Source organism: Podarcis gaigeae (assembly GCF_964106915.1).
Source record: "Podarcis gaigeae genome assembly, chromosome: 1".
In the NCBI taxonomy this organism is placed as follows: Eukaryota; Metazoa; Chordata; class Lepidosauria; order Squamata; family Lacertidae; genus Podarcis; species Podarcis gaigeae.
Genome location: NC_139678.1, coordinates 17275493 through 17302994, shown reverse-complemented (window position 1 = coordinate 17302994; position 27502 = coordinate 17275493). Strand labels below are relative to the sequence as shown.

At 44.1% G+C, this 27502-nt stretch overlaps 2 protein-coding genes across 29 annotated transcripts in view; one reads left to right on the top strand and one right to left on the bottom strand.

Annotated features, from left to right (window-relative positions):
- Window positions 1-1002, top strand: part of EVL (Enah/Vasp-like) — a 151591-nt gene extending 150589 nt beyond the window's left edge. For all 27 annotated transcript variants that reach the window (XM_083733422.1, XM_083733421.1, XM_083733420.1 and 24 more), the window contains one exon: window positions 361-1002. In XM_083733422.1, the coding sequence (XP_083589548.1) occupies window positions 361-398 (38 nt within the window). In that variant the 3' untranslated portion in view covers window positions 399-1002. The remainder of the gene's footprint in view (window positions 1-360) is intronic.
- On the bottom strand, window positions 506-22050 carry DEGS2 (delta 4-desaturase, sphingolipid 2). Of its 2 annotated transcripts, XM_083737621.1 has the most exons (4): window positions 21921-22050; window positions 7643-8385; window positions 2568-3006; window positions 506-2212 (listed from the first exon to the last, which is right to left on the bottom strand). In XM_083737621.1, exons 1-3 carry the CDS (start codon window positions 22000-22002, stop codon window positions 2860-2862), a joined length of 972 nt encoding a protein of 323 aa, XP_083593747.1. In that variant the 5' UTR covers window positions 22003-22050; the 3' UTR covers window positions 506-2212; window positions 2568-2859. The 2 variants fall into 2 exon arrangements, with proteins under 2 accessions (XP_083593747.1, XP_083593748.1); XM_083737622.1 differs by lacking the exons at window positions 506-2212; window positions 21921-22050 and adding an exon at window positions 19635-19713 and having other exon boundaries at window positions 2382-3006.
- Window positions 22051-27502: the final 5452 nt, after the last annotated feature.

Sequence of the window (27502 nt, the reverse complement as noted above, 5' to 3'; positions counted from 1 at the left end):
CCAGCCCTGAATCAAGCAGCGAGGGAAGGATGGTGTAGATACTGCCTTCATACATTTAAAGCATCACACACACACACCCAAAATGAATAGCTGGAACTGTAGTTTAAGGGTGCTGGGAATTGTAGCTCTGTTGGGGGTAAGCTACAGCTCCCAAGGTGCTTCAAGTGTATGGTGTGTGTGCACAGCTAGGATCTGTACCGTCCTTCTCTTGCTGCTGCTGTCGCCAACGCCTTTGTAATCTTAACCACTTCCCAAAATATAGTCAGTGGTCTTTAGCTTAGGTGTGAAGCTATGACAGTATAGTGCCTTGACCGTAAGCTCTGGCTTATTCCCTTTTTTTATTGTTTCCTCTTTTTTCAGCCATCAGGCAAGAGTTGAGTAGAATCAGCACGACATAATGGCCATGGAACCATCTAGAAGCCACATAGGATGTGAAAGGCAACTGGATCGTTTCCGAGCATCAAAAGACCATGCAAGATGGTGAAAGAGGACACCTGGCTCTGTCTTTTGTTCTTAAATCCTTTTTATTAGCAGACTCAGCAGACTTTGAGGCTTGCTGCTGCCTTGGATTTGCATCATTTAAAAAGAGAGAGAGAAGTCTTAAAATCTTAAAAAAAAGAAAATATTAAAATTTAAATTTCTGGATTTTTTAAAATTTCATCTGACAATGCACATCAGAGTTGGTCAGCCTTTTTTGTATTTTGTATTTGCTTATTTAAATGTATGACTTTTTTTTTAGTATATAGTAGGTAAGGAAACACGTGAACCATTCGCTTTTACTAGATGACTTCAGAGTAATTTTACTGGTAGACTGCAATGTAAATGAAGACCTTTTTTTTTTTTTTGCCAACAAAACCTTATTTGTGGCATCGCCTGAAGAGGCCGAACGATGCCCAGCTGTCAGACAGCAAGTCCCTGGTCTCAGAGCTATCACAATATTACAGCGGTACATCATTGCTTCACAGTATCTGTGTTCATATTGGTAATAAACTGTTCATTGTCGATGTGGCATTGCTTGGCTTTTCTTTCATCCCTCTGCAGCACACTTTGTGCTTCTTAGCAAAATCAGGGGTAACCGTACCCTGGAACTAATCTGGCTCTCCCAGAGCATTTTGTTTCTGGTCCCTGGTGGTGCTAGAAAAATGGGGTACAGTTGTTTACACTTTGATGTTGCGATGGCCCAAACTGACCATGCAAGGAACTTCACTAACCCTTCTGCCTCCCATCACCTAAGCAAAGTAATCATCACAAGCTCAAACTGGAAGATCCGCATATATAAATTGCATATATGCCGTGTGGTCTCTGAAACCACCCTCACCCCCACTTTCTGTAGAAACAGCCCTATGCACCACTAAGGGCCTTGTTGGTGGTGTCACCTCCGGGGGCTTCCCAAAAGGCAATGACCCGTGACGGGGCCTTTTCAGTGGTAGTTCCCCATTTGTGGAATGTTTCCCAAACTTGGGCCTCCAACTGTTTGTGGACTACAACTCCCATCGTCGCTAGTTGGCAGGACCGGTGGTCACAGATGATGGGAACTGTAGTCCAAAAAGAGCTAGAGTTTGGGAAACCCTGATCTAGTCCAACCCTCTGCAATGCAGGACTCTTTTGCCCAGCATGGGGCTCAAACCCACAACCCTGAGATTAAGAGCCTTATGCTCTACTGAGCTGTCCCCGCATGATGATCACAATGATCCCCAGGACTGCTGGAGTTTTTGTTATCCAGGGGAACGATCATATGATGCATGTTTGCAGGGTGGAATTAGGAATTATTTCCCCCTAATGCAGGCATCTTCAATCTTTTCCCATATATTTGCATGGTGGTAGCGCTCCCTGTTGCAACCCACCTTGGATCAGACTGTGACCCACTAGTGAGTCCTGGTTCTGCCACTGTTGTCCTTGGACCTGCTCCCCTAACTCTCCAGTCCTTTCCGGAGGGGCAGGCAGAGAACATGAGGTCTCTGAAGAGAAACATTTTGATCCTGATATTCTAGCATCTTCAGGGGCTGGCAGAAGAGCGGGAGACTTCTCAGCTGGACGGCTACTCTTGTGTGTCTGTCCAGAAGTCTCCCTGTTTGTTGTGAGAAGGAAGGTGTCTCACCTCTCCATTGAAACAACCCTGGAATATAGATGTTGAGCTCACAGATCCCACTGTACCTAACCATGTCTGATGAGCAATGTAGTTCAAAGCATCAGGAAACCAGGGTGAGCCAGGCTGTCAAACAGCCAAAGGTAAAGGGACCCCTGACCATTAGGTCCAGTCGCCGCCGACTCTGGGGTTGCGGCTCTCATCTTGCTTTATTGGCTGAGGGAGCCAGGGTACAGCTTCCGGGTCCTGTGGCCAGCATGACTAAGCTGCTTCTGGCAAACCAGAGCAGCGCACAGAAACGCCGTTTACCTTCCCGCCAGAGTGGTACCTATTTATCTACTTGCACTTTGACGTGCTTTCGAACTGCTAGGTTGGCAGGAGCAGGGACTGAGCAACGGGAGCTCACCCCGTCACGGGGATTCGAACCATCAACCTTCTGATCAGCAAGTCCTAGGCTCTGTGGTTCAACCCACAGTGCCACCTGCGTCCCTGTGTCAAACAGCCTAGTAGATAATCAAAGAAAAAGGTCTGTTATTTTTTTTTAAACTATATTATACATTTTCAGGTCTTCCCACTGGCTTCATTGTAATATTTCTTCATATCGAAGTTACAAAAACTCCTTGGGTGTCAGAAATATAACATCAGCTCTTGTGTGGTTACCGGGTAACGCTCTGTTCAGAGAACAGACTCGTTTATGTTTGTTTGGATGGGGGAAGTATACAGGGTGCAAAGGTCCATTAAGCTTATAAAGGGGGAAAGGGCAGAGTCCGCAGCTATCGAGAGTCTGATGCCAACTTGCATATTCTCTTCACCCTTGAATAAGGACCGATGGAGTCATCAAAAATGAAGTCCCAGAGAACTCGAACCCAAGACTGGTGCTGAGGCAGGGTGTCATAATATTCTGCTGCTATCTTCTTTACCTGCAAGAGCAAAAGAAAATTTTTACCCACTGTTCTTTTATCTGTGAAACATCTATCTTAGAATGCATTTGGACACGAGGTTTCTAATGCTGCTTTAAAGTGGCAGTACCTGCTGTGTTATGAAACTCTGGCCTTTGACCAAGAGCGCCGTGTCACCCTAAATTTCATTCACACCAGTGAGTGTGGTGTGACACAACAGCTGACACTCGTGGATGTGTTGCCACCCTTTATGCACGTGCGCACTTCTGTTCTCCCATGATCTACCCATTGAAATGACAGGAAAGAACTGCATACCAAAAAACACCCCACCCTTGAATTTTGACACATGCAAAGCGAACACAAAACTCCTGTGTTTTTCTGAGTTAGCAGGCTTGCAAGGTGCTCCCCCCCCCCCCCCCGGAAGCAGTTAACGTGGAAATGTGTGCTAAATTTCTGCAGTGGCTTTTACGTGGCATGACAGGTGATATAAAAATGTTTAAATTGCCGTGTAAGAAAACGTCCAGAAAAGGAATAGAGTGCTGTCTGAATGCAGGCTAATAGAATTTATGCCAAGAGTAAACCCAATGAACAAATGAAAGCGACCCAGATTACTTTTGAGAGCGAAGAGATTTTTCATGGTTCATACACCTTGGAATTCAAATCCCATTGCAGTCGTTCGAGGGGAGAAGGGAAGAGGGAAGGAAAAAGTCCTGTTGGATCCCTCATCCTTTGGCCTCGAGGAGCTAGCAGGGCTCTGAATGTGGCAGAGCCAGAATCTCCCTCACGCCATGGCAGCATTGCAACCTAACCTGAGCATTCATTTGACAGAACCGGGGCAGATGATTTAGATGATTAATTCTGTTTTCTAGACTGGGAATAGCCAGCTGGCAGCTTGAAGGCCTGTTGGGTGGCAGAAACCCTACCAGTTTTAAGATGTGCTAAGAAAAAAATAAAACGCTTTTTTAAAAAAGCTCCATTGTTTCTGTCTTTCCCAGTCCCAGCACAGATTTTTGACCTTCACTTGACAGCTTCCAAGTTAAAATGTAAGCCAAAGTTGCAGGAATCTGTGACTGTCCAGGTAGGACATAATGCAGCTTGCTGGATTTGTACTGTGTTTTCTTGCCGATCCGGAACGTGGGTGGCGCTGTGGGTTAAACCACAGAGCCTAGCACTTGCTGATCAGAAGGTCGGCAGTTTGAATCCCCGTAACGGGGTGAGCTCCTGTTGCTCGGTCCCTGCTTCTGCCAACCTAGCAGTTCGAAAGCAAGTCAAAGTGCAAGTAGATAAATAGGTACGGCTCCGGCGGGAAGGTAAACGGCGTTTCCGTGCGCTGCTCTGGTTCGCCAGAAGCAGCTTAGTCATGCTGGCCACATGACCCGGAAGCTGTATGCCAGCTCCCTCAGCCAATAAAGGAAGATGAGCACTGCAACCCCAGAGTCGGTCAGGACTAGACCTAATGGTCAGAGGTCCCTTTACCTTTACCTTCTTGCCGATCCAGACCTAGGACAGCCTGCCCCAGACTACAACTTCCATCAGTCCCATCTGCCATGGGCCTTGTCTTCCACACTCCCCCCGCCTTGTCCCATGCTTCATAGCAATGGAGCAAACATCTGCAGGAAGCCCAGTTGTTGTTCAGTTCAGTGCTAAGCCATGGGTTTTCCTGGAGGAAAGCAGCAGGGCAAACTGAAGTGTGCCTGAGCCCATGGCGGGTGAGTCAGAGAGGATGGGAGTTCTAGGCCAAAACATCTGGTGGGCACCAGGTTGAGAAAGGCTGCCCCACGTCTAACCGCAGTTGGGAGCAGTTGCACACCGCCTGCCAGCCCCATGGCTAATTCTGTGAGCAAGCAGACAGAAAGTGGGGAGAGCAGATCAGAAAGTCCCAGGTTTGATCCCCGGCTTCTCCAGGTAGGTGGTGGGAGAGTTCTCTGCCTGGAAACCTGGATAGCTGCTGCCAGTCAGTGTAGACAGCACCGGACAGACTAAGGCAAGCTCCCTGTTGCAGGCAGGTCCATGGGTCAGTCTAGCAATGGCTGCTGCCATTGGATTGGAACATCCCTTAGCAGAAGAAGCGTGCCTTCAAATAGAAGACGCAGTGGATGGTCACATACACTCCTAGATGCTTTCTGCATAAGCTTACATGTACTTTGATGCAATCCTAGAAATTTGGGGAACCTACGGAGGTCTCCAGCTCCCGTCAGCCCCAGCCGGTGTGACCACGGATGGGGGAGGATGAGGGGAGGTCCGCAGGTGCCCCATTCTGCACTGCTACACAAGTGTCAGTGTGATTCAGGATCCGTTCCGGTTTTGGATGGTTGGTTAGGAGTGAAATTAGGAGCAATGAATAGCGCAGAAACAGGGAGGGGGGTGTTTTATAGCAGGAAAGGTGTAGAGAACTCAAACTGGCTAGTGGGCTGGATCTTCCTTCCTGCCAAGTCCCTCACCTTGTGGGCCAACTTTGAAAGCTGGATAAGTCCCATCTACCTGCTCATCACCTGACACCGGGCGATAACTTCAAAGGAGAGAGCTCTGGGGCTGGCTTTCTGCATCCATCAGAGGACTGGCACAGAGAGCCTTCCCTTCTGAAGTCCATTGGTAAGACATTTGAAAACTATGGAGCGTCACAGAGGCAAAACCATGTACAACAATAACAAGAAGCTTCCGTTCCTTTTGTCACCTTAACAGTCAATGATATACATTTGCCACCCAATTACTGCATTTCATAAAATCACAGAATTGTAGAGTTGGAAGGAACCATGAGGGTCGACTAGTCCAGGCCCTGCAAAGCAGGAATCCTTTGCCCAATGTTGGGGTCAAAACCACAACCCTGAGGTTAAGAGTGTCATGCTCTATCAACGGAGCTATCTCAGTGCCCCATCAGGAACAAGCAGGAAGCAGACCATGCCAAGGAAACAGTGATACGGCTATTACTGGCTTCGAACAGGTTATAAAGCTTGTTCTGGAACTCTGCAATTAAGAAAAATCACTGGGCTGGCAGAATTCGACTTGTCTATCTACATTTGTGTGCAGCGACTGTCATTGCACAAGCCAGTTGGATTTGTCACTGCGGAAAGGCACTCATTTAATAAGTTACTTATTTGTCCCCAGGGCAATAACTTGCCTGAAAGTATGACAAGCCCTATTGTATTGCTTGAGGGGGTGGGGGGGAGCCGATCGCACCACATTCCACAAAGTAGCTGATAAGACTGGGCTCTGTTGGGAATATGTGCGCAGGAAAAGGGAAGGGGCCAGCTTCTGAGCTAAAGAATTGAACGCACAACTACAGTTTATATACCTGGATTTGTGTCTTTTTAAACAGACATCAGGGCGGGGGTGTGCGTGTCAACTGGGACCACGGCACATGGGGAAGACAGGTTACTTTTTTTATTTAAAAAAATTATTTCCTCCTGTATCGCGGTCCCAATGAAAATCCCCTTTCCCAAAGCAGCTTTTCTTGCAGATATTAGCTTTTGTGTCTAGGGAACCTAATGCAAGCCACAGAACTCCCTGCATGCCACAGAACTGGGTGTGTGCGTGTGTATGTCCAACTAAGTTAAGAATCAAAATCAGTCGTGCTCACATATTTGCATGAAGTCTATTTAATGAGTTGAACAAACGTTGGATCGGTAGCCCTTTTTTAACAAAAGCCAGCTACCTAAAAAAACCCCACCTTGCTGTGCTTATGGGGGAAGCATTGGTCACACTAAGGTCTGTGTTTGTTTTACCTTCCTGCCAGAGCAGTACCTATTTATCTACTTGCACTTTTTGCCGTGCTTTTGAACTGCTAGGTTGGCAGGAGCTGGGACTGAGCAATGGGAGCTCACCCCGTCATGGGGATTTGAACTGCCAATCGGCAAGTCCTAGGCCTATAATTCTCCTCACTGCCCTCAGATTCCTATGAAAGCATCTTTCCTAAGGCCTAGAAGGTATTATTTTCATCTAGAGTAGTGTTTCCCAAACTTAGTTCTCCAGATGGTTTTGGACTACAATTGCCCTGTATCGGGAAGTTTTTGATGTTTGAGGTTTTGCTATGTTTTTATATGTGCTGTAAGCCGCCCAAAGTGGCTGCTATCATCATCATCCCACCATCTTTGACCAATCGTTTTGCTAGCTAGGGAAGATGGGGGTTGTAGTCCAAAAACAGCTGGAGACCCAAGTTTGGGAAACGCTGATCTAGAGTATCATTGGTGCTTGGGGTTAAGCCAGCTACAAAATAGTGTCTGGCTAGCAATCTGCATTCACTTACTTTATGCTGTATATTTAAATACCATTATTCCCACTGCATCCCCCCAAGCAGCGATGACATTAAGGTGCAGGTATGAGCCGGGAGGCTCCCAAACAGAACAACGCTGGCTTATCGCATTTTGAAGTTAATGCATGCTACTGTCTAAATAGATGCCTTCCTACCAGGTCGTTAAGTCCGGAGTCTAAAATTACCTAACTGCTCCACCTCTAATTTCAGGATTCAGGACCCACTTTTCTTTCATAAGCTGCATATGTAAACTAGCTTCACAACCTTTGGCTTGTCCAGATGTTGCTGAACCACAACTCCCATCATCCCTTGCCACTGCCATGCTTGCTTGGGGCCGAAGGGTGTTGTATTTCAGCAACACCCAGAGAGGCAAACCTGTTTGCAAGGGTCAAAAACTCTAGAGCTTACCATTGGCAGCTTAGATCCAGGAACGCTGGGGAAATCATGGTGCTCCATATGATAGCCCACGTTAAAGGTGATCCAGTTGAGGGGTCCGTAGTAGGAATACGTTTCATAACCTTTCAGGAACATATAGTGTTCTGCTATGAAGTGCCCCGAAAAAGGGTGCAAGCCCATGCAAAGCAACGTCCCTGATATTAAATAAACAACAGGCTTCAAACCCCACAGGTAGTAGATGATCAAGTCGACAGAGAACTGGGCCAAAGCGTTAAGTATTTCCATCTCGGTAATTGTTTTGGGGTTGATGTAGAGTGGTCTCAAGGCATAGAAAAGGGGCTGGAAGACAAGCCAGATCATCTTCCGAAAGGGAGTGCAGAAGAACCAGCCCTCAAAGTCTGTGGGGATGTCCACATCCAACAAGTCTCCACCAAGGTATCGGTGGTGGTCTATGTGGTACTTCTTGAAGGAGGCCGAGTAGGGGAGTCCAATGGGCAAGTTGGCAAAGACGGCAAACCACCGGTTCCACTTGATTTGCTTGTTGCCAAAGGCCACGTTGTGGGAGATGTCGTGGATGGCCAGGGTCATGGAGTGGTTGATGCAGCCCCCAAAAGCATAGGCCCAGAAGAAGATCCACTTCCAAGAAAGGTCTCTCACAAGGTAGCAGGCCAGAAGCTGGGTGAACACCATCCCCGTCACTATCCATTTCAAGTAGGGATCTGGCCCCATGAGAGACTTGATGGCTGGGTACTTCGCTGAGGAGGGAAAAAAAACATTAGGACAAATGTAGCCCAAACTGCCTGGCATCCAATCGTGGAATTGTGGTGCCAACTAGACAAATCCCTCTGCCCCTAATATCCATCAGGCTACTTACCCAACATAAACCAGGCCTCCACGAAGGTCTGGCCCACCCATTAGGCAAGGTGAGGCGACTGCCTCAGGCAGTAGGATCCACAGAGGAGGCAGATCTGGCCTCCAAGGAATACATTGCCCGCTGCTGCCACCACAGTGGCAGCAATGGCTGTGGCGTATTCTTTGGAGGCTGGACTTCTTGTCTCCCCGGCAAACACCCCACCACCCTCCATTCTGCCAGTACAGCATCCTCACAGTGAATAGGAGCTGCTGGTCTCCTCCCACCCATAGGGAAGAAATGGTGGGGGCTGCCCTGCCTGGTGTGGTTCAGAACAGGCCTCTTTCCCCCCAAGCTTCTGGTGAATGGTGGCTAAACAATGTTTTCTTTTTTAAAAAATAGCTTTTATTTTGCTTAAACAGGTACATATAAATATAAACAACCAAAAATTACAAAGGGAAAATTCCTTAATAGTAATGAAAAAAACTACAAAAACTACAAAAAATATCGAAGTACACGACACAGAACATAAGCAACTATGGGAAATATAAAAGAAAAGGCGAAAAAAGGAAAGAAAAAAAGAAAAAGAAAAAAAGGAAGATGAGCCAAAGCAGGAAAGCTCATCAATTGTACACTTCTGTCAAGCTCACAACAGATCATTATTCTTATCAATTAACTCTATCTGCATTCCAAAGGAATCCCTCATCTTGGTATCAGGGAGCATTTCTCTATGTGGTATCATTCTAAACATAGCCAGATCTTTCTTGCTGAGCCCTTGTCCCCGAAATAATTATTTAAACATTCCCATTCTTCTTTCACCAACTTTTTAGGTTTATCTCTTATTGCATCTGTCAGCTTTGCGAGCTCCAAGTACTCGCACAATTTGACTACCCATTCCTCTTTAGTGGGTATATTTTTATCTTTCCAGTGTTTTGCCACTATAACCCTTGCTGCTGACGTTGCATACATAAATAGCCTAGTTTTGTTTTTGGGAATATTATCTGAAACCATTCGTAGTAAAAATTCTTCCGGTTTCTTGCTAAATGTAGTTTTTATCAATCTCTTTCTCTCTTCATAAATCATATTCCAAAATCTTTGTATCTCTAGACAGGACCACCACATATGGTAGTATGTTCCTATCTGTTCCTTACATCGCCAGCACTTGTTATTGTTTGATTTATTTATTTTTGCAAGTTTTACAGGGGTCAGGTACCACCTATAGTACATTTTCATAAGATTTTCCCTTATAAGGAAACAAGCCGTGAATTTTATATTTTTAGTCCATAATTCGTTCCAAATATTGGGTTTGATCGTGTGTCCCAGGTCCCTCTCCCATTTTACTGTAATTTCTTTTATATCTTCCTCCTTTCTTTGCCAATTCTAAAGTAGTTTGTACATTTTAGAAAGTGTCTTTTGATTATTATATAAAATATCATTCTCCAGATAGGATATTTTTTTGTCAAATCCTTTGGTTCTTTTATCCTTTTCAAGGGCAGCTTTTAATTGATAATACTCCAGCCAGGTTATTCCCTTCTGTTTCAATTCACTTAGGTCCTTTATTTTCGGATCACTACTTGTTTCCTCTACTAAATCCTTATATGTTAGCCAATCGCTGTTCATATTCATCCTGTGAACCGACATAGATTCCATTGGTGACAGCCACCATGGTGTTTTGGTTACTACTGATTTTTTACTCCTCTCCCATACTTCATATAATGCCCTCACAATATGATTTAAAAATCCTTTGTGGGATTTAACCTTGTCATAGCCATGCCACCCGTACACAATATCCCATCCCTCCAGATCAAGGACTTCCGTGTTTTTAATTAATATCCAGTCCAGCACGCTGCCTCAAAGTACAGTTTAAGGTCAGGGACCGCAAAGCCTCCTTTTTCCTTCAACTCTGTTAGTAGCTTCAATTTTATGCGTGGTTTTTCCCCTTGCCAAATAAATTTGGCAAGGTCTTTCTGCCAATCCTTAAAACACTTTATGCCTCTAATTATAGGTATTGTTTGGAACATAAAAATCATCTTTGGCAATACCATCATTTTAACTGTGGATATTCTCCCCCACAGGGACAAATTAAATTTTCCCCAAGTCTCTAATTCTTTGTTTATTTCCTTCCACTTCTTCTCATAATTGTCCTTATATAGGTTTATAGTCTTATTGGTGATCCAAACCCCCAAATAATTTACCTTATTGGCTACCTTTAAACCTGTTGTATTTTCCAGTTCCTCTTTTTCCAGCTTACGTAAATTTTTCGTTAATAATTTGGATTTTCTTTTATTCAGTTTGAACCCCGAGACCTTTCCAAATTCTTCCAATTATGCAAGTGTTTTTTGGATACTTTCCACTGGATTTTCAGTGGTTACAATTACATCATCGGCAAAGGCTTTAATTTTGTAGTATCGAGTTCCTAGGTTAATTCCTCTTATATTTTTATCCTTTCTTATTGCTATTAAAAGTGGTTCCAAGGTGGCAATAAAAAGAAGTGGGGTGAGAGGGCACCCCTGTCTTGTCCCCCTTTCGATGCTGAACTCTTCGGTGATCTCGTTATTTATTAGCAATTTTGCTTTTTTTGGTTATCATATATCGCCCTAATTCCATTAATTATTTTCTCCCCTATGTCCAGACCTTTGAAAGTTGCCAATAGGAAATTCCATGATACTCTATCAAAAGCTTTTTCTGCATCAACCAATAACATGGCGATCTTTTTACTTGGTTTCATTTCCACATATTCCAACAGATCAATTATTATTCTTGTATTGTCTTTTATATGTCTATCCGGTAAGAAGCCCGCCTGGTCTCTGCTGATTATTTTGTTTAAGGTCTTTTTTAATCTATTAGCCATCACCCCAGCATAGATTTTATAGTCTGTGTTCAACAGGGAGATTGGTCTATAATTTTTCATGTCTGTCAACTCCACTCCCTTTTTCGGAATTAGAGTGATCAGTGCTTCTTTCCATTGTTGTGGTATATCTTTCCCTCCCAGTATATTATTCATTATTCTTTGTAATGTAGGGAGCATTACTTCTTCCAGGTTCTTATAGTACATTAATGTGATTCCGTCAAGACCTGGCGATTTGCCACTCTTCATTTTTTTTATTACTTGTGCTATTTCATCTATTTCTATATTGGAGTTTAGGGCCTCACCTTCTTCTTTTTCAATTCTTGGTAATTTATTTTGTTGTAAATACTCTTCCATTTTATTAACCTCTAAATGTTCTTGTTTATACAAATCTTTATAAAAGTTTAGGATTTTTTTTTTTTTTTTTTACTGGGTCTGTTATTTCCTCCCCTTGGTCCAAAGATTTATTTATAACTTTTCTTGTTTGCTTTTCCTTTATCATCCATGCTAACAACTTACCGGGCTTATTGGCGGACTCAAAATACCTTTGTTTTGCCCATTTAATTTTATTTTCTACTTCCTTATTTAATATAATAGAGATATGGGATTGCAATATCTTTATTTTTTGTAATATTTCATGACTTTTTGGATTTTTGATCAACTCTTTTTCATTAATTCTTATCCATTTAGTTAGCTCTTGGATATTATTGTCTTTAATCTTCTTCAGCCTTGCCATTTGTTGTATTCCAAGACCCCTCATGTACGCTTTACTTGTGTCCCAAACTACATTTATATCTGTATTTTGTTTCCCATTTATCTCAAAAAATTCCGCTAACTTGATTTTTGCTTGCGTCACCCATTGGTCGTCTCTCCATATGGAGTAAGCAACGTTTTCAAACAGACAAGTGAATAGATGTTGACAGGATGGGATGAGAATGGGAGAATCCAGCAGCTCCTTTCCAGCTCCCCATCCCTTTGCAGCTCCCTGCATGGAAGGGGGACTGGTAGAAGAAGAATCCTGCAAGAATTAGAGACAGATGTGCAGCACAGTGGTGGGAATCAGAAAAGTTGTTGCCTGGACTCCCTCTAGTGGCATCCAATAATAGAGCAGTGGAGGAGAAAATCCCACATAGCCAAGAGGTCTCTGCACATTTCATTCTCAGCATCAAGCTAGCCCTTCTATTTTTTCAATAAGCCTCCCTCTAGCTGTTTTTCCTGTCTTTTTGGCTGCCAGGACTGAAATGACACCATTCTATTCAACTGCTGCCCCATCAAGTTCAGACCCTCCAAATCCCCTATTTTCCAGGGACATCTCTGATTTAGAGAAGCCATCCCAGTTTCTGATTTGACCCCGGAATGTCCCACTTTTCCTTAGGATGTCCCTGTTTTCATCAGAGAAATGTTGGAGGGTGTGGAGTTATCTGACTCCGAGCCATCTGAAGGGAAGTTTTTTTTTAATGTTTAATGTTTTATTATGTTTTTACATGTTTAATGTTTTATTATGTTTTTACATGGACAACCCAGTAAGATGTGTGGGGTATAAATAGCAAAATAATCATTACAGAATGGGACGTCCTTATTGTCATCGGAGAAATGTTGGAGGGTATGCAAGTTAACATTAGTGCTGCTTTCCCTGGTCTAGACCTTCTCACAGGGTATATTGGCACCCAGAGTGCAGTCCCAGCATTAAAAAAAAACACACACACAAAAAACACACATTTGTGGATTCTGAGTTACTGAAGTGAAACCTGAATTGCAGGCTGGCTACACATGCTGCAAATAAAATAATGGCCTACTTTGTCATAAGGCAGGTTCTTGTGTCCCATGGAGGTTCTGTACAGCCAGCATGTTTTTATCTGCTATAATCACCTGAGGTCCTTCTCTGTGTGCCCCATCCATGGGAGGACCAGAGGGTGGGAACATGAAAATGAGCCTTTTCAGTGGTGGTTCCCTGCTTGCAGAACACTCTCCCCAGAAAAACTGCTTGGTGCCATTGTTGCCTGCCTTCAGCTGCCAGGCAAAAACAAACCTATTTAGTCAGGTTTTGGGTTTCTAATTGAGAGGGTAATGGGACTTTGTGGTGTTCAATTGGGGTAAAGGTAAAGGTAAAGGGACCCCTGACCATTAGGTCCAGTCGTGACCGACTCTGGGGTTGCGGTGCTCATCTCGCTTTACTGGCCGAGGGAGCCGGCGTACAGCTTCTGGGTCATGTGGCCAGCATGTCTAAGCCGCTTCTGGCGAACCAGAGCAGTGCATGGAAACGCCGTTTACCTTCCCGCTGGAGTGGTACCTATTTATCTACTTGCACTTTGACGTGCTTTCGAACTGCTAGGTTGGCAGGAGCAGGAACCAAGCAACGGGAGCTCACCCCGTCACAGGGAATCGAACCGCCAACCTACTGATTGGCAAGTCCTAGGCTCTGTGGTTTAACCCACAGTGCCACCCGCGTCCCTTCAGTTGGGGTAGGTAGGACTTATTTACTTTAGATATGCTTCCAGAGGAGTATTTTAGTTTTCGCTCGTTGTTTTTTATACCTGATTTTAATGTCTTTTTTAGTTCCATTTTCAAGGTGTACGCTTCTTTGAGAGTAAAAACGTGACTAATAATTAACAGCAACAAGATACGGAGTCTTAGCCATGTGGCCTGCATGAGGGATGGGGGGTGAGTGGGAGAAATTGAAATCGCATGAGAACTGAAAAGCAGATCCCATCATCACCATGTGAACCTCGTTTACCATTTTGAACGGTGAACGCACACACTGCTGAAATGAATGTGAGTTTGTGCATCGTGCCCCAACCTCATTTTCCCTTTTTTAAAGAGCTGGATGAGTCGGTAAATCAGTTGCCATCCTTTCCCAGAAATCAAAAGCTGTATTGTTGCCAGCAACAATTTACAAAGCCTCCATTCTGGGTCTAAACAGTACCCAGTGCAAAAAATAGTATTGTCTGTTTCACTAATATTATTCACAAGTTGCCTCAATGTACTTGTGTAGCACAATTAACAAGCCTACATATATGATACCATACCATACCATACCATACCATACCATACCATACCATACCATACCATACCATACCATACCATACCATATAATATCTTTCTTGTCATTGTCCCATACAGAACAATGAAATGGAAAAATCTACATAAAACACTCAAAACCCCCTAAAAACTCTGAAACCCATTTTAAAATACAATATACTCCTATAGAGACTCCTTATACTGCGTTTAAACCTAATTAATTATAATAATTAATGCTAATTAATGATATGATAATATTAACGATATTAATTAATATTAATATGCTAATTAATGATAATATTAAATGTGATGATGATAATAATCCATTGTGGCAATATACTTGTTGCATCAAAGACATGCCTCTTGAGGAAAAGGTGATAGGGAAAATTCCTTCGATCGTCATTTGTTTTTGTTTTTTAAAAAGAAATGATTATTATTTCATTGCATTCCCTGTGATTTGAGTTGGCTTTACTTATCTCTCTTTACTTTGCTTGCTCACATGAGCCAATTACTCTTCAGGTGAGGCTTGCAAGCTTTAAAAGTAGTCGGCTGCATCCTGGGACAAAAGGAAAGGGGCAGAGTACCTGCAATAAATGTCTGATTCTTTCTTTTCCGTTCTTGCCTTTTGGCTCGTTGTGATTATAAAAGCATCAAAGTGTTAGTGCAGAGTGTGGCCACTGATCCTTCTGTTGAAATTGAGCAACCAGTGTCCGAGAGGCCGTGCCGTTAAACCTAACAAAATTAATTGCTTCACAACCTCTGATGCTGCATTTTTGCACACACAATTCAAATGGTAGTGAAATCTTTAGTCAAATGGAGTCCCTTAAGAGAACAGGTGAGGGACCTTTGGGGCTCGGCTCTGCCCACAATGATAGCAGGAGATCAATGGGGCCTGACAGCACCACACCCAAGCAGGGCTTGCTTGCACAGAACCCTTTGTGGTGCTTTAAAGTGGAAAATCTGCCTTGCCTTACACAGGTGGGGCAGCTGTGGGGAGGCTGGGGGAAGTGGCCATGCAGGCTAAATTTGAACATTCAGTTTGGCTGGAGATTTCCCATCCCTGCTTAAGAGAATAGTAGTTGGTTTTAATTATTCTTATTTCGAATGGTTTAAATCCTTCTTTTTGGAAGAAGCTTTGAGGTTGTTGTTGTTGTTTACAATGAAACCTTATATAAATTTACTCAAATCAAAGAGTCAAACTGATTATTAATAACAATTTATCTGACACATTCGAAATTTCAAAGGGTACAAGACAAGGCTGCCCCCTGTCTCCGCTTCTTTTCATAATGGTGTTGGAAGTAATTGCAAATAAGATAAGGAAAACATCTGAGATACGAGGAATTAGAATTGGGGTGAAAGAATTCAAACTGAAAGCATACGCTGATGACCTGGTAATATCAGTCGAGGACCCGATACAGAGTATTGACAAAGTTGTGGTACTTCTAGAGGAATTTGGGAAAGTAGCGGGCTTCAAGTTAAATAAAACTAAAACTAAAATGATGGTTGAGAATATGGGAGAAGATCTAAGGAGGCAGCTAGAACTCCAATCGGGAATCAAAGAAGCAAAAAAGATAAAATATCTAGGAGTGTGGCTAACAATGAGAAATATAAACTTAATGGCTGATAACTATACAAACACCTGGAAGGAAATCCAAAAAGAACTAGATACCTGGAATAGGATAAAACTCTCCTGGTCAGGCAGAATGGCTGCAATCAAGATGTGTATACTACCAAAACTTTTATTTTTATTCCAAAATGTCCCAGTGATTAGAGGAAGTGCAATATTTAAAAATTGGCAAAAAATTCTCTCTAAATTTATATGGCAAGGTAAAAGACCGAGAATTAGATTTAAACTGTTAACGGACAGAAAAGACAGAGGAGGATTCTCAGTCCCAAATCTGAGATTGTATTATGAAGCCTCGTGCCTTTGTTGGCTTAGAGAATGGGTCACTTTAAAAAATACAGATCTGCTAGACTTAGAAGGCTTCGATCTAAGATTTGGTTGGCATGCTTATCTCTGGCAGAATAAGGAAAAGGTGCATAAAGGCTTCTCAAACCACATCATCAGAGGAACACTGTTAGAAGCGTGGGGAAAAAATAAAAAACTACTGGAAAAAAATACCCCCTGGTGGCTATCCCCTATTGACATATTAACTACTAAAAAAAAAAACATGGAAGGTGAGAGATTGACCTATGAAGATCTCCTGGAAAAATCGGAAAGAGGATGGAAAATTAGATCTTACGAAGAGTTAAAAAGCAAATTAACAGGTTGGCTGCAGTATCATCAAATTAATGCCTTATGGAAGGAAGATAAAAAGATTGGAATGAATGAGAAAAAATCTAAGTTCCAGGTAGAGATAATAGAAAGTAAAACTAAACTGCTATCTAAAATGTATAATCAGCTATTAGAGTGGAACACCAAGGACGAAGAGGTTAAAGAGGTTATGGTAAAATGGGCAATAGACATTGGCTATAATTTGGATTTTGAAAAATGGACGAAGTTGTGGACTAAAGGAATGAAATTTACAGCCTGTACTGCCCTCAGAGAAAATATGGAAAAGATGATGTATCGTTGGTACATCACCCCTGTGAAATTGCAAAAAATGTATAAGACTGGCGACAAAAGGTGTTGGAAGTGTAAATCTAAAGAGGGAAGCTTCTACCACATTTGGTGGAAATGTGAAGAAGTTAAAAAAAAATGGGATTCCATCTACAACGAACTAAAGAAAATACTTAAATACACCTTTGTCAAAAAGCCCGAAGCCTTCCTTCTGGGAATGATCAGAGAGGAGATTAAGAAAGAAGATTATATAATGTTTCAATATGCAACTGTAGCTGCCAGGATTCTGTTAGCACAAAATTGGAAAACCCCAAATACCCCGACCGTTAAAGATTGGCAAATTAAATTATTTGAGTATATGGATTTGGCAAAAATGACGCAGAACATTAGACAGCAAAAAGGTACAAAGTTTATTGACGATTGGTCTAAATTCATAACATATATGGAAACAAATTCTAGAGATATAAAAATCACAGTAGGTTTAATATAACCCATGCGATGTGTTTACGTTAAAAAATGAAAAACTGCAGAATGGATTTAATATTCACATAACCCAAAACCGAGATGGAGGGAAGTCAATCGTTATTTATTGTTAATTAATGTTTGTTTTTTGGTTGGTTTAGGTGTTTTGTTTTGGTTGATGTTTTCTTTTTCTTTTTTTGTATGTGTTGGCTATTTTTCTTTTTCTCTCTCTGTTGTTGTTTGGTTATAGAAAATGAATTAAAAAAGAAGAGAAACCTTATATAAATTCAAATAAATAAATAAAATGCCAAGTTTTCCAAGCCTTGATTTACAAAGGACATGCATCAGCCTGATTCTGGGTTTTTTGTTTGTTCCTGACATTTCTGGTTCCCTCCCCCCCCCCCCATTTTTATTTTTTATTTTGCCCAAGTAATAATCATAAATAAGTAAGAATAAAAATGTGCACTCCACCACCGAGACCATTCCATTGCAACGATCCAACCTCCCAAAATTTCAACACCTCTTGCGAAGGTTTGACCCAGGGGTCAGCAACCCACAGCTCCGAAGCCGCCTGTGGCTCTTTTACACCTTTGCAAGAGCTCCGGGGCGGAGACTAGCGATACTAGCGAGGGGAGGAGGCTCCCAGTTTTTTTTCCTTCAGAAACGGGTCCAAGTGGCTCTTTTTATCTTAAAGGTTGCAGACCCCTGGTTTGACCCCTTTACGTTGTAACAGTTCCTTCCATATCTCCTCAAAATCATTTCTCTTGTGTATTCCCTCTCTTACCTCAACGGCACAGAAATAACTGGGTTAAAGCTGACCGAAAGTCCAAAGGTAGCATTATTGTCAATTTGCAACGGGGTGGAAGGTTTGCAAGCTATGAAGAACATGCTCACATATTTTATTGACAGCTGCATGAATTATGATCGCTAGGAAGTGGAAAGGGCAAGCAGAATATAAAATGGAAGAATGGTATAAAGAGGTGTGGGATATAGGCTTTTAATGATAAATTAACATGAGCCTGATTCTGTTTTGGTAAATGACGCGGAACATATTTTTTCAAAGACCGGCTCTTCAGAAATGTCTGGCATGTCTAAAATACAGTGGTACCTCGGGTTACATATGCTTTAGGTTATAGACACCTCAGGTTACAGACTCCACTAACCCAGAAATAGTGCTTCAGGTTAAGAACTTTGCTTCAGGATGAGAACAGAAATTGTGCTCTGGCGGTGCGGCAGCAGCAGGAGGCCCCATTAGCTAAAGTGGTGCTTCAGGTTAAGAACAGTTTCAGGTTAAGTACGGACCTCCGGAACGAATTAAGTACTTAACCCGAGGTACCATTGTATCTGTGTGTACTGCCCTCCCCCTTTTCTCCCACCTCTCCCCCCCCCCAATCTTATAATGCCTATGACAGCAACGTCTCACACCCAAAGCAGCTGACCTACAGGAAGGACTCTGTGAACTGAAAACAGAGACGTTATATGTAGCTTTGTTATCCATGAAACTTTCAATAACAACATTTTTTTATAATAATCATAAAAATATATCTGTAGATATGTGCATGCGCACATACATGCATGTGCGTCTCTGCAGTGTCAAGTGGTCCTGTTTAGCCTTCCAGCCAGCCATGCCCTACTCCAGGATACTCCATTAGATTCCTCCACCCACCTGGTTTTCCATTTTCCCCAGCCAGGCAATCGTCAGTCAGTCTTCCTTGGCCACTGAAAATGGCCAATACTCATTAGGCTGTTTGGAGTGTGCATTTCATTTCCAGCTGCCAGCTGCCTGTATCTAAGAGAATGAGGGAGGTGCATTGATTTGACATGCACCAGAACCAGGGGTGACCCCCCAAACCAGCTTGACGTAGTTTTTAGCACTTCCAAATGACCACTGTCGGGTGACATTTGATTGCAGGGGAGTTCATGATGCGAAATCCACCTGGGAGAAAACCACACTTAAGGCTCCTAATGTCAGCACTGCCTGGGCTCAGAGATATGTGCTAGCAGTTGTTGAGCCCAGCCTGTCTACTCTGACTGGCAGCCCCTCTCCAAGCCCTCACAGATAGGATGGATCTAGGAACTAATAGCTGGGGAAACACCAAGATTTACAGAGTTTAAGAGGGAAATGCTAAGAGGGATGCCCCCAAAACAGCCCAATGAGGACAGTGACCTTGGAATGCTAACTGCAGGTGGGACATGGAAATGGAACAGAGCATCTTGGAACTGAGTATGGCTGGCAGACTGGAACTCGGAGATAGTGCAAGATTACCTGATGCAATCAAACGATGGGTGCAGCCTTAAAGGACTCATTCCTCATTTTTTGTTTTTGTATGTTGCTTTGAGTTTTCTTTCATGGGGGAAAGCGACCAATAAATATAATAAGGTAAAGGTAAAGGGACCCCTGACCATTAGGTCCAGTCCTGATCGACTCTGGGGTTGCGGTGCTTTATCTTGCTTTATTGGCTGAGGGAGCCGGCATGCAGCTTCCAGGTCATGTGGCCAGCATAACTAAGCCGCTTCTGGCGAACCAGAGCAGCGCACGGAAATGCCATTTACCTTCCCGCCGGAGCGGTACCTATTTATCTACTTGCACTTTGACGTGCTTTTGAACTGCTAGGTTGGCAGGAGCAGGGACCGAGCAACGGGAGCTCAGGGGGATTCGAACCTCTGACCTTCTGATCAGCAAGTCCTAGGCTCTGTGGTTTAACCCACAGCGCCACCAGCGTTCCAATAAATATAATAAGCAATAATAATTGCTCATTATTTAAATTTCACCAGCAGATACACAGTCCATTACATAGGAGCCAACTTCTGGGGCTGTGCTGAATCATGTATTTGCTTATGTAGGGTGGAAGTGACCTGGGTCCCCCGAATTTTTTATTCAAGTTGGCACCCCGGATCTTGTATGTGGCAACTGAGAAGTAAGCCTCACTGAGTCCAGTGGGGCTTACTCCCAGGTAAGGATTGCAGTGCAATGTGAATTAGGATTATATCTTTAAATCACCGAGGGCTGGTTTGAACCCAAGTCACCCCATTTCTAAAACTAGTCCCCTAGATATGGATCACTGTACCATAAACATGCAAAAAAGAGTTGAAAATGCAAAACTGGCCCTCAGGTTAGGACACAGCAGAATAAAATGACCCCTGCCGGGGGCGGGGGGGGGGACGGATAACAAAGTGTGTTTTGCATAGTGTACCATGTTGCAATTACCCATGTCATGTTATGGGAATTGATAAAGGAAGGAAGGAAAGTATGGCAGAGGTTGGGCAATTTTTCACTGCACCCACAGGCTATAAGAAATAAAAAAAAGCTACATCTATTTAGCTATGGGTGTGGCTGGACAGGACTTTGAATAGCTACAGAACCTGACCTGAAGACTAAAGAAATCAGGTGCAGTGATCAGATTAGGTCTGTGGAGAGAGCTGGGGAGCTCTGAAGCAGTCCCTGCCTCCCATGATAATCTGACTCATCAGCCAACTGAACTGTGTACAGGGTTCTACTCCGACCTCCCTGGAGGAGGAAAGGTATGGGACACACATGCACACATGCACACATATACATATGTGCTCACAACAAGAACAAAAAAATGCCTCCATTCTTATTTCACAAGGAAAGTGTCTCTGAATGTTACCAGAACTATCTCTCAGTAATTGGAGAAGTGGTTTCAGAGGCAACATTTTGTGCTTTCCAGGAACATTTTCAAAAAGGAGCGCTGGCTGTCAGAAACTGGATGGGGAGACTATGGGGAAATAGGGGGTGAGGGGGTGCACCCCAACCTGGGAATTTCCTTCCTTCCTTAGCTTTCCATGACAAGCAAGAATTATCCAGGTGAGTCCCCCCCCCCGCCCGCCCATTGCGCACAAATGCATGAAGAGAAAAGGCTTCACCCGTGGGATTTCTGCTTGTCACACAGCAGCCCCTTTCCAGGGGGAAAGATTGCAACCTGAAGCGTGGCAGAGAGGGGGGGGGGGGAGAGAGAGACAGTTCGCTATGCTGTGTATTTCTGGATCTATAAGGAAATGCGAGAAAGAGAAGTGGAGAAGACGATGCAAACTGGACGTGACAGGAAACGCTGCCTGCCTAAGGCGTCGTCGGAGCCAGGATTTGCCCCCATCAAAGCCCTCCTTTCCGCGCCAGGACCCTGGAGCTGTTCGGGAAGCAACAGCTAGGAAAAGAGAACCCGCAAGCATGTGCAGAGTTCATTATCTTCACACACAGCCAGCCCTCCGAGCAACACACATGGGTGTAGCCAGGATTTATGTGGGGTGGTGGTGGGCAGAACCGACGTATCTGAGAAAAAGTTGTTATATATTTTTATTTATCTACTTTATTTGGAGGGGGCAGCTGCCCCCCCTGTCCCCGGCCACCCCCCACCCACCCTCCCCTGGGATTACAAGGCAAAGCGATTTTGACAGAGGGCCTGATCCTGGCGGAGAATCAACCCCTAACGCCGTCCGTTTTTAGGAGGAAAGAGGTCTGGAGCAAGAAAAACAGAGGGTGGTGCGTAAACGAGGCGGGCAGTGACCTCCCAGGGGGATCCCGAGGATGGCTCACCTAAGATCTCTTTCCTGCGCTGCGTGTGAGGCTGCTCCGTGTAAACCCACTCGAAATCCTCGCGGGTAACCCTGTTGCCCATAGCTGCTGCCGCTGCCGCCGCTGCACCTGCCTGCTCGACGGCCAAGCGCGGGGGCTTTTATCGCCTCGGTCCACCTGAGGGGCGGGGCCAAGTGGCGGCTCCGTCCCCTTCGCCAACTCGCCTGCCTCGTGGTGATGCGGGATAGAAGCGGCCGCGGACTGGAGCGCGCTCTCTGCGCATCAGGCGCGCCACGAGGAGGAAGCTTATGCGCCACAAGCGGATTTGGGAAGCCTTAAAAATAATAATAATAAAGGCTTTTCCACGATTTTCAGCTGGGAATGTGCTGCCAGAGGCGAGCTGGTATGCAATCTGCGGGCTCCCTGTAGCGCGCGCCTCCCTGAACTAGATCCAACCTTTATTGCAAGCTTGATGGGATTTGCGCACTGCGCGCGCATGGATAGGATGGATGGATTGATTTTCGGTTATATTTGCCCTGCTTTGAAGCATTTGCTTTTTGCATCTCGGTTGTCTCTGGATCTGGGGAATGTGCAGTAATGACGTTAGCTTTTGAGAAGCTCCCCGATGTGCATTGGTTAAAGGATCAGAGGCTACACGGGTGGGGGTGGGGGAGAGTATTGCAAGGAATCCTTTGTTTGAAGTGTTTAGGGGCCTTGCGAATGAGAAAGGTGGGGGAAGAACCAGACCTGCTGTGTTGTCTCGCCCATCTCTCCCCAGAAGTAATTAATTGATAATTAATTAATTTTTATACCCCACCCATCTGATGGGGTTTCCCCAGCTACTCTGGGCGGCTTTTAGCATATATAAAAACATTGTAAGGAGTGCCAAAGCATCATTTTGCTAGGCTTCTTCCATGATTTGAAAGCCATAAATGAAAAGAAACTTACATCAAGTAAAAAATGAATAAGGTAAGCTGAGTCTGGCATCAATTTTTATGTTCAATTAGGAATACGGAGAGCCAATTATGCAGTATAGAGACCTGGTTATACAATGTGGTAGAATAAATGTGTATGCAATGCCTCCCCCCCCCCCTACAGATGATAAAATGTCCCTGCTGGAATCTGGCAGCTGGTAAGGTTCAAAGTTTTTGACCTTTTAGTAGACAAGTCTGTTCACATTTTCCCAATAGATGAGCAGCTAAAGGACCACCAAAGGCACAAAGACTATCCCAAAATTATTTTAGATTTTAATTATTATACATTAATTCATTATATTTATTTTTACAATTCTATATTTACAATTCTAAAGTTTTGGAATGCCACTAAATAAAAGAACCTCCAACATGCATACATAGGCATGATTTAAATTAGTCCTCAACATGTATAAGAATCACTCAAGGAACATAAATTATCAGGACTAAAATGTTGTGAGACACTTGCCTTCTGAGTCATGTTGGATTGCGACAGGTTGTTGAAGATGAAAGCACTCTTTTCCTAAACGTTTTCAGGGGGTTCTTATGTTCACTTATACTCTCAGGTAAATGAGGCTAGTATTGCGATCTGTGCTGACTCTACCTGCCCTTGGCTCGTATTCTGCCTACCATAGGCTAACGTGTCCTTTGCCTTATGAGCCCCAGCTGCCACAGGGAAGTGTGGATGCAGCGTTTTCCTGTGGATCAAAGAATCACAGTATTGTATAGTTGGATGGGACCCCAATGGTCATCTAGTCCAGCCCCCCTTGCAATTCTGGAATCTCTACAAAAGCATCCATGATGGCCAGCCAACCTCTGCTTAAAGACCTTCAAGGAAGGAGAGTCCACAACCTCCTGAGGGAATCCGTTCCACTGTTGAATTGCTCTTACTGTCATAAAGTTCTTCCTGAGGTTTAGTTGGAATCTCCTTTCATGTAACTTGAATCCATTGGTTTGGGTCCTATCCTCCAGAGCAGCAGAAAATAAGGTTGCTTCATCCTCCATGGGACAGCCCTTGAGATATTCCATATCTCCTCTGAGTCTCCTCTTTTCCAGGCTAAACATCCTCAACCGTAGTGATACTGCCGTGTTTCGCTGTCATAGTGCTGACACAGCACTTCACATTTCATTTAGATCAAGGCTAGGGGCCCTCAGACCTGGGAGCCAACTGTGGCCTCCAGTCCTTGTTATCTGGCCCCCAGAACCATTCCCAGATGACACCCCCTTTCCCCAATCCATTCCCCTCACCAGCCATACTTCATACTCTCCTTGAAGGTCCTTGCCTGTCTGGAATGTGTCCTTGGACTCTTGCTTTTCCACATGGCAGATAGAGAGGGGTGTGTGTAGAAAGGGAGAGGGTGTTCTGCACAATGGGAAACTTTGCATCAATGGCTTCACTCACATGGGCCTCGGGCCCCACCCACAAATGGGCTGCAGAAGATTCCTTTCCCCTGATTCAGATGTTAAAAAGTGTGTTTAAACTGAACCTTGAGGCAACTGATTCAGTCACAGGAGCCAAACACTGATCTTCAGCACCAACTTCTTTGTGGAAGGGACCAGACGCATGGGTAGGCAAACTAAGTCCCGGGGGCCAAATCAAGACCAATCAGCTTTTAAATCCAGCCCGCGGACAGTCCAGGAATCAGCGTGTTTTTACATGAGTGGAATGTGTGCTTTTATTTAAAATGCATCTCTGGGTTATTTGTGGGGCATAGGAATTCATTCACCCCCCCCAAAAAATATATAGTCCGGTCCTCCAGAAGGTCTGGGGGACAGTGGACTGGCCCCCTGCTGAAAACGTTTGCTGACCCCTGGACCAGAGGATGCCCAGGTGGGTGCTACTCTGTCATAACTCTTGAGAGAAAGAAGGGGGTGGGGTGGGGTGGCAGTGGCGTAGCGTGGGGGTGCAGGGGGGCTGGCCGCACCAGGCGCAAAATCTGGGGGTTAGGGGGCGCAAATTACTTGCCTTGCCCCGGGTGCTGACAACCCACGCTACACCACTGGGGGGTGGGGATCCTGCAGACCTCAAGTTGTTGGACTCCAACTCCCATAAGCCTCAGTGGCACAGGATGGGGGTGGTGTCCAGCAGTATCTGAAGGGCCTCCCGTCGGCTGCCCCTGCTCTGAAAATATAACCACGGTTGGGTATATTGTAGGGTTGCCATACGTTTGGAATTTCCCGGACATAGCTGGGATTCGGCCATCGCAAAAAGTGGAATTCGCAGAAATGTCTGGGAAAAGCTCAACAACTTTTTTGTTGGGATTTTCACTTTTTGAAATACGGCAACCCTACCTTGTTGAAATAAATGCAATTCAGCAGAATCTGTAGGAGGAAACGTAATTCCATTTCATTTTCAATTTGCTGAACCGCTTGGCTCTGACCTCTGATTATGAATTAACAACATTCCCAAAGAAAATGTATGATTTCAGGATTACATGGGTAAGAGCGCCCACTACAGCAGCCATGGATTACAACAGGAGGCTATCCAGCGCAGACATTTCCTATGCTTTTGCATACACACAGAAGTACAGGATACAATTCCAAGGAAGGCTTTAGTCTTTTTGGATCTATCATTCCCTGAAATCTAAGAACAGCACTAGCAGTGAAGAAAGAAATATATGAAAGGGAATTGGCCAATATACGAAGTATTATTAACAGAGGAAGGAAATAAACTGAAACTAAAAAACTTCGAAGAAATTAGGGAACAGGTTGGTTACAATATCACCAACTTCACGAGGCATTTAAACTAGACAAAAGAAATGGTTTTGCGATGGAACCCTCCAGATTGGAAAAAGTGTTGATATTTTCACCCCTCCCATTGCAAGAATCTCCCGATCTGATGTTTTGAGAAAAGAGGGGGCAGAAACTGCTCTTCTACTCTTCCTCTCCTGCCTGCCTGACTCTGTGTGTGGAGACAGTCTTATCTATGTAGTGACTAGATTGCTGAGGGGGAGATGCAACATTCATGCAAGCCAGTAGTTCTTTAGTTTGTAGTGGCTATTAGAAATAAAAGGAGTTATGCTTCACAGCTAGCTAGAGAGGCAGTTGCCCACCTGCCTTCGAAACAATTCCACAGATTCTGTGCAGTAAGGAAATGTTATTCTGGATGCTGTGCACTGATAATGAGATGAAACTGGGAAATGCCTTTTCCCCTTTCCAACTCAGTTCTGCTGCCCAGTACACCCCCATACTGTGGCTATTATTTGTCACTTAATACAAAAATAGTATCTAGGCAACTTACAAGCAGAATAAAATACACACTGAAAAACATAGCAATTATCAGCATATCTGGAGAATATTCCCCATCTATTCAAGGGGCTCTACCAACAGTGTTTTTAGTTTGCAGCCTAGTTTGGAATGTTCTTGTTGTCCCAAACACAGTTTCAGGATTGCATGTGGATAAGTTCCTAACCTCCTTCTCTAGGCACGGAAGCCTGGTCCGGTCACTTACTCCATCTGTGCGCTGGCAACGTGGCTGTCAAATTCCAGGGAGAATTAGAAGTTGTTAGCATTAAATGCACTGGGACCTATGTATCTTAGTACAGGAATGATCAGAAGGTTTATCATAGTATACTGGTTAATATTTTGTGGGATAAGGCTATCAGTGGCTATTGGCCATAATGGTCACTCTCCAGTTGCTGGGAATCACAAATGGGGAGAATGCTGTTGCATTCATATAGTCATTGAAATGTACAGCTGGAAAGGACCCCAAGGGTCATCAAGTCCAACCCCCTGCAAGCAGGAATCACAGCCAGAGAATCTCTGACTGATGGCCATCCAACATGTTTAGACACCTCCAATGAAGCAGTCCACCACCTTCATATCCTGCTGAAGGCAGTTGATCGATTGGTTTGCATAAGATGCTGAATGAAATGGGCCTTTGGTCTGATCCAGGAGGGCTCTTACAAACCACCTGGCAGACTCCCAAGGAACTCCCTGAATCCTGACTCTGCCCTGAGACACCCCAAAGATTGATATTGCCCTTCACTTTGAACTGACATTTGCTTCAATGAATGCTTTGGAGAGATCAAAATCTGCTGCGATTTTCAAATGGTTGTTTCTTTAACCCCCCAACAAAGTCAAAGGATTGCTACAGGAGAATACAAAGAATGGCAAAGGAAGTTGAGCGTGGAAGTCGCGCCTTATTAACGATGTCTATTCTCTTTCATGACATCACCTTTCCTCGTACTTTATACACAGCAGCAGAACTATATTGTCTCAGCATCAGTTCTTTTTCTTCTGCCTATTGTGATGTTTTACAGCCTTCATGTTTTGCATCTCTTTTAGGGGGTAGTTCTCTAGTCCAGATGGATGGCAGGCTGCCTGCTCTTGAGAGGGTTATTCTCCCTCTCAAGGAGCGGGTACACAACTTCAGGGTACTTCTGGATCCTTGCTGTTGCTTGAGGCTCAGATGGCCTCAGTGCAGCAGAGTGCCTTCCATCAGTTTCAGATGGTGGCCCAGCTGTGCCCCCCCATTTGGACAAGGATAGTCCAACTTATGTTGTCTATCACTAAAGCATAGCACATTTCCCCTAATAATCCAATGACATTTAGTCAATTTGGTCACTCAGCATTCAGTGCTAAGCCTGCCCTGAACTATCCTAGTATCAGTGGGACTTCCTTTGCAAACAG

Excerpts from the sequence above, each read along its gene's own strand:
- DEGS2 (XM_083737621.1), bottom strand. The coding sequence starts at position 22,002 with ATGGGCAACAGGGTTACCCGCGAGGATTTCGAGTGGGTTTACACGGAG. Across the intron at positions 8,386-21,920 it reads GCGCAGGAAAGAGATCTTAG|CGAAGTACCCAGCCATCAAG; the intron begins GTGAGCCATCCT and ends TTCCCTCCTCAG. Across the intron at positions 3,007-7,642 it reads CTGGATCTAAGCTGCCAATG|GTAAAGAAGATAGCAGCAGA; the intron begins GTAAGCTCTAGA and ends TTGCTCTTGCAG.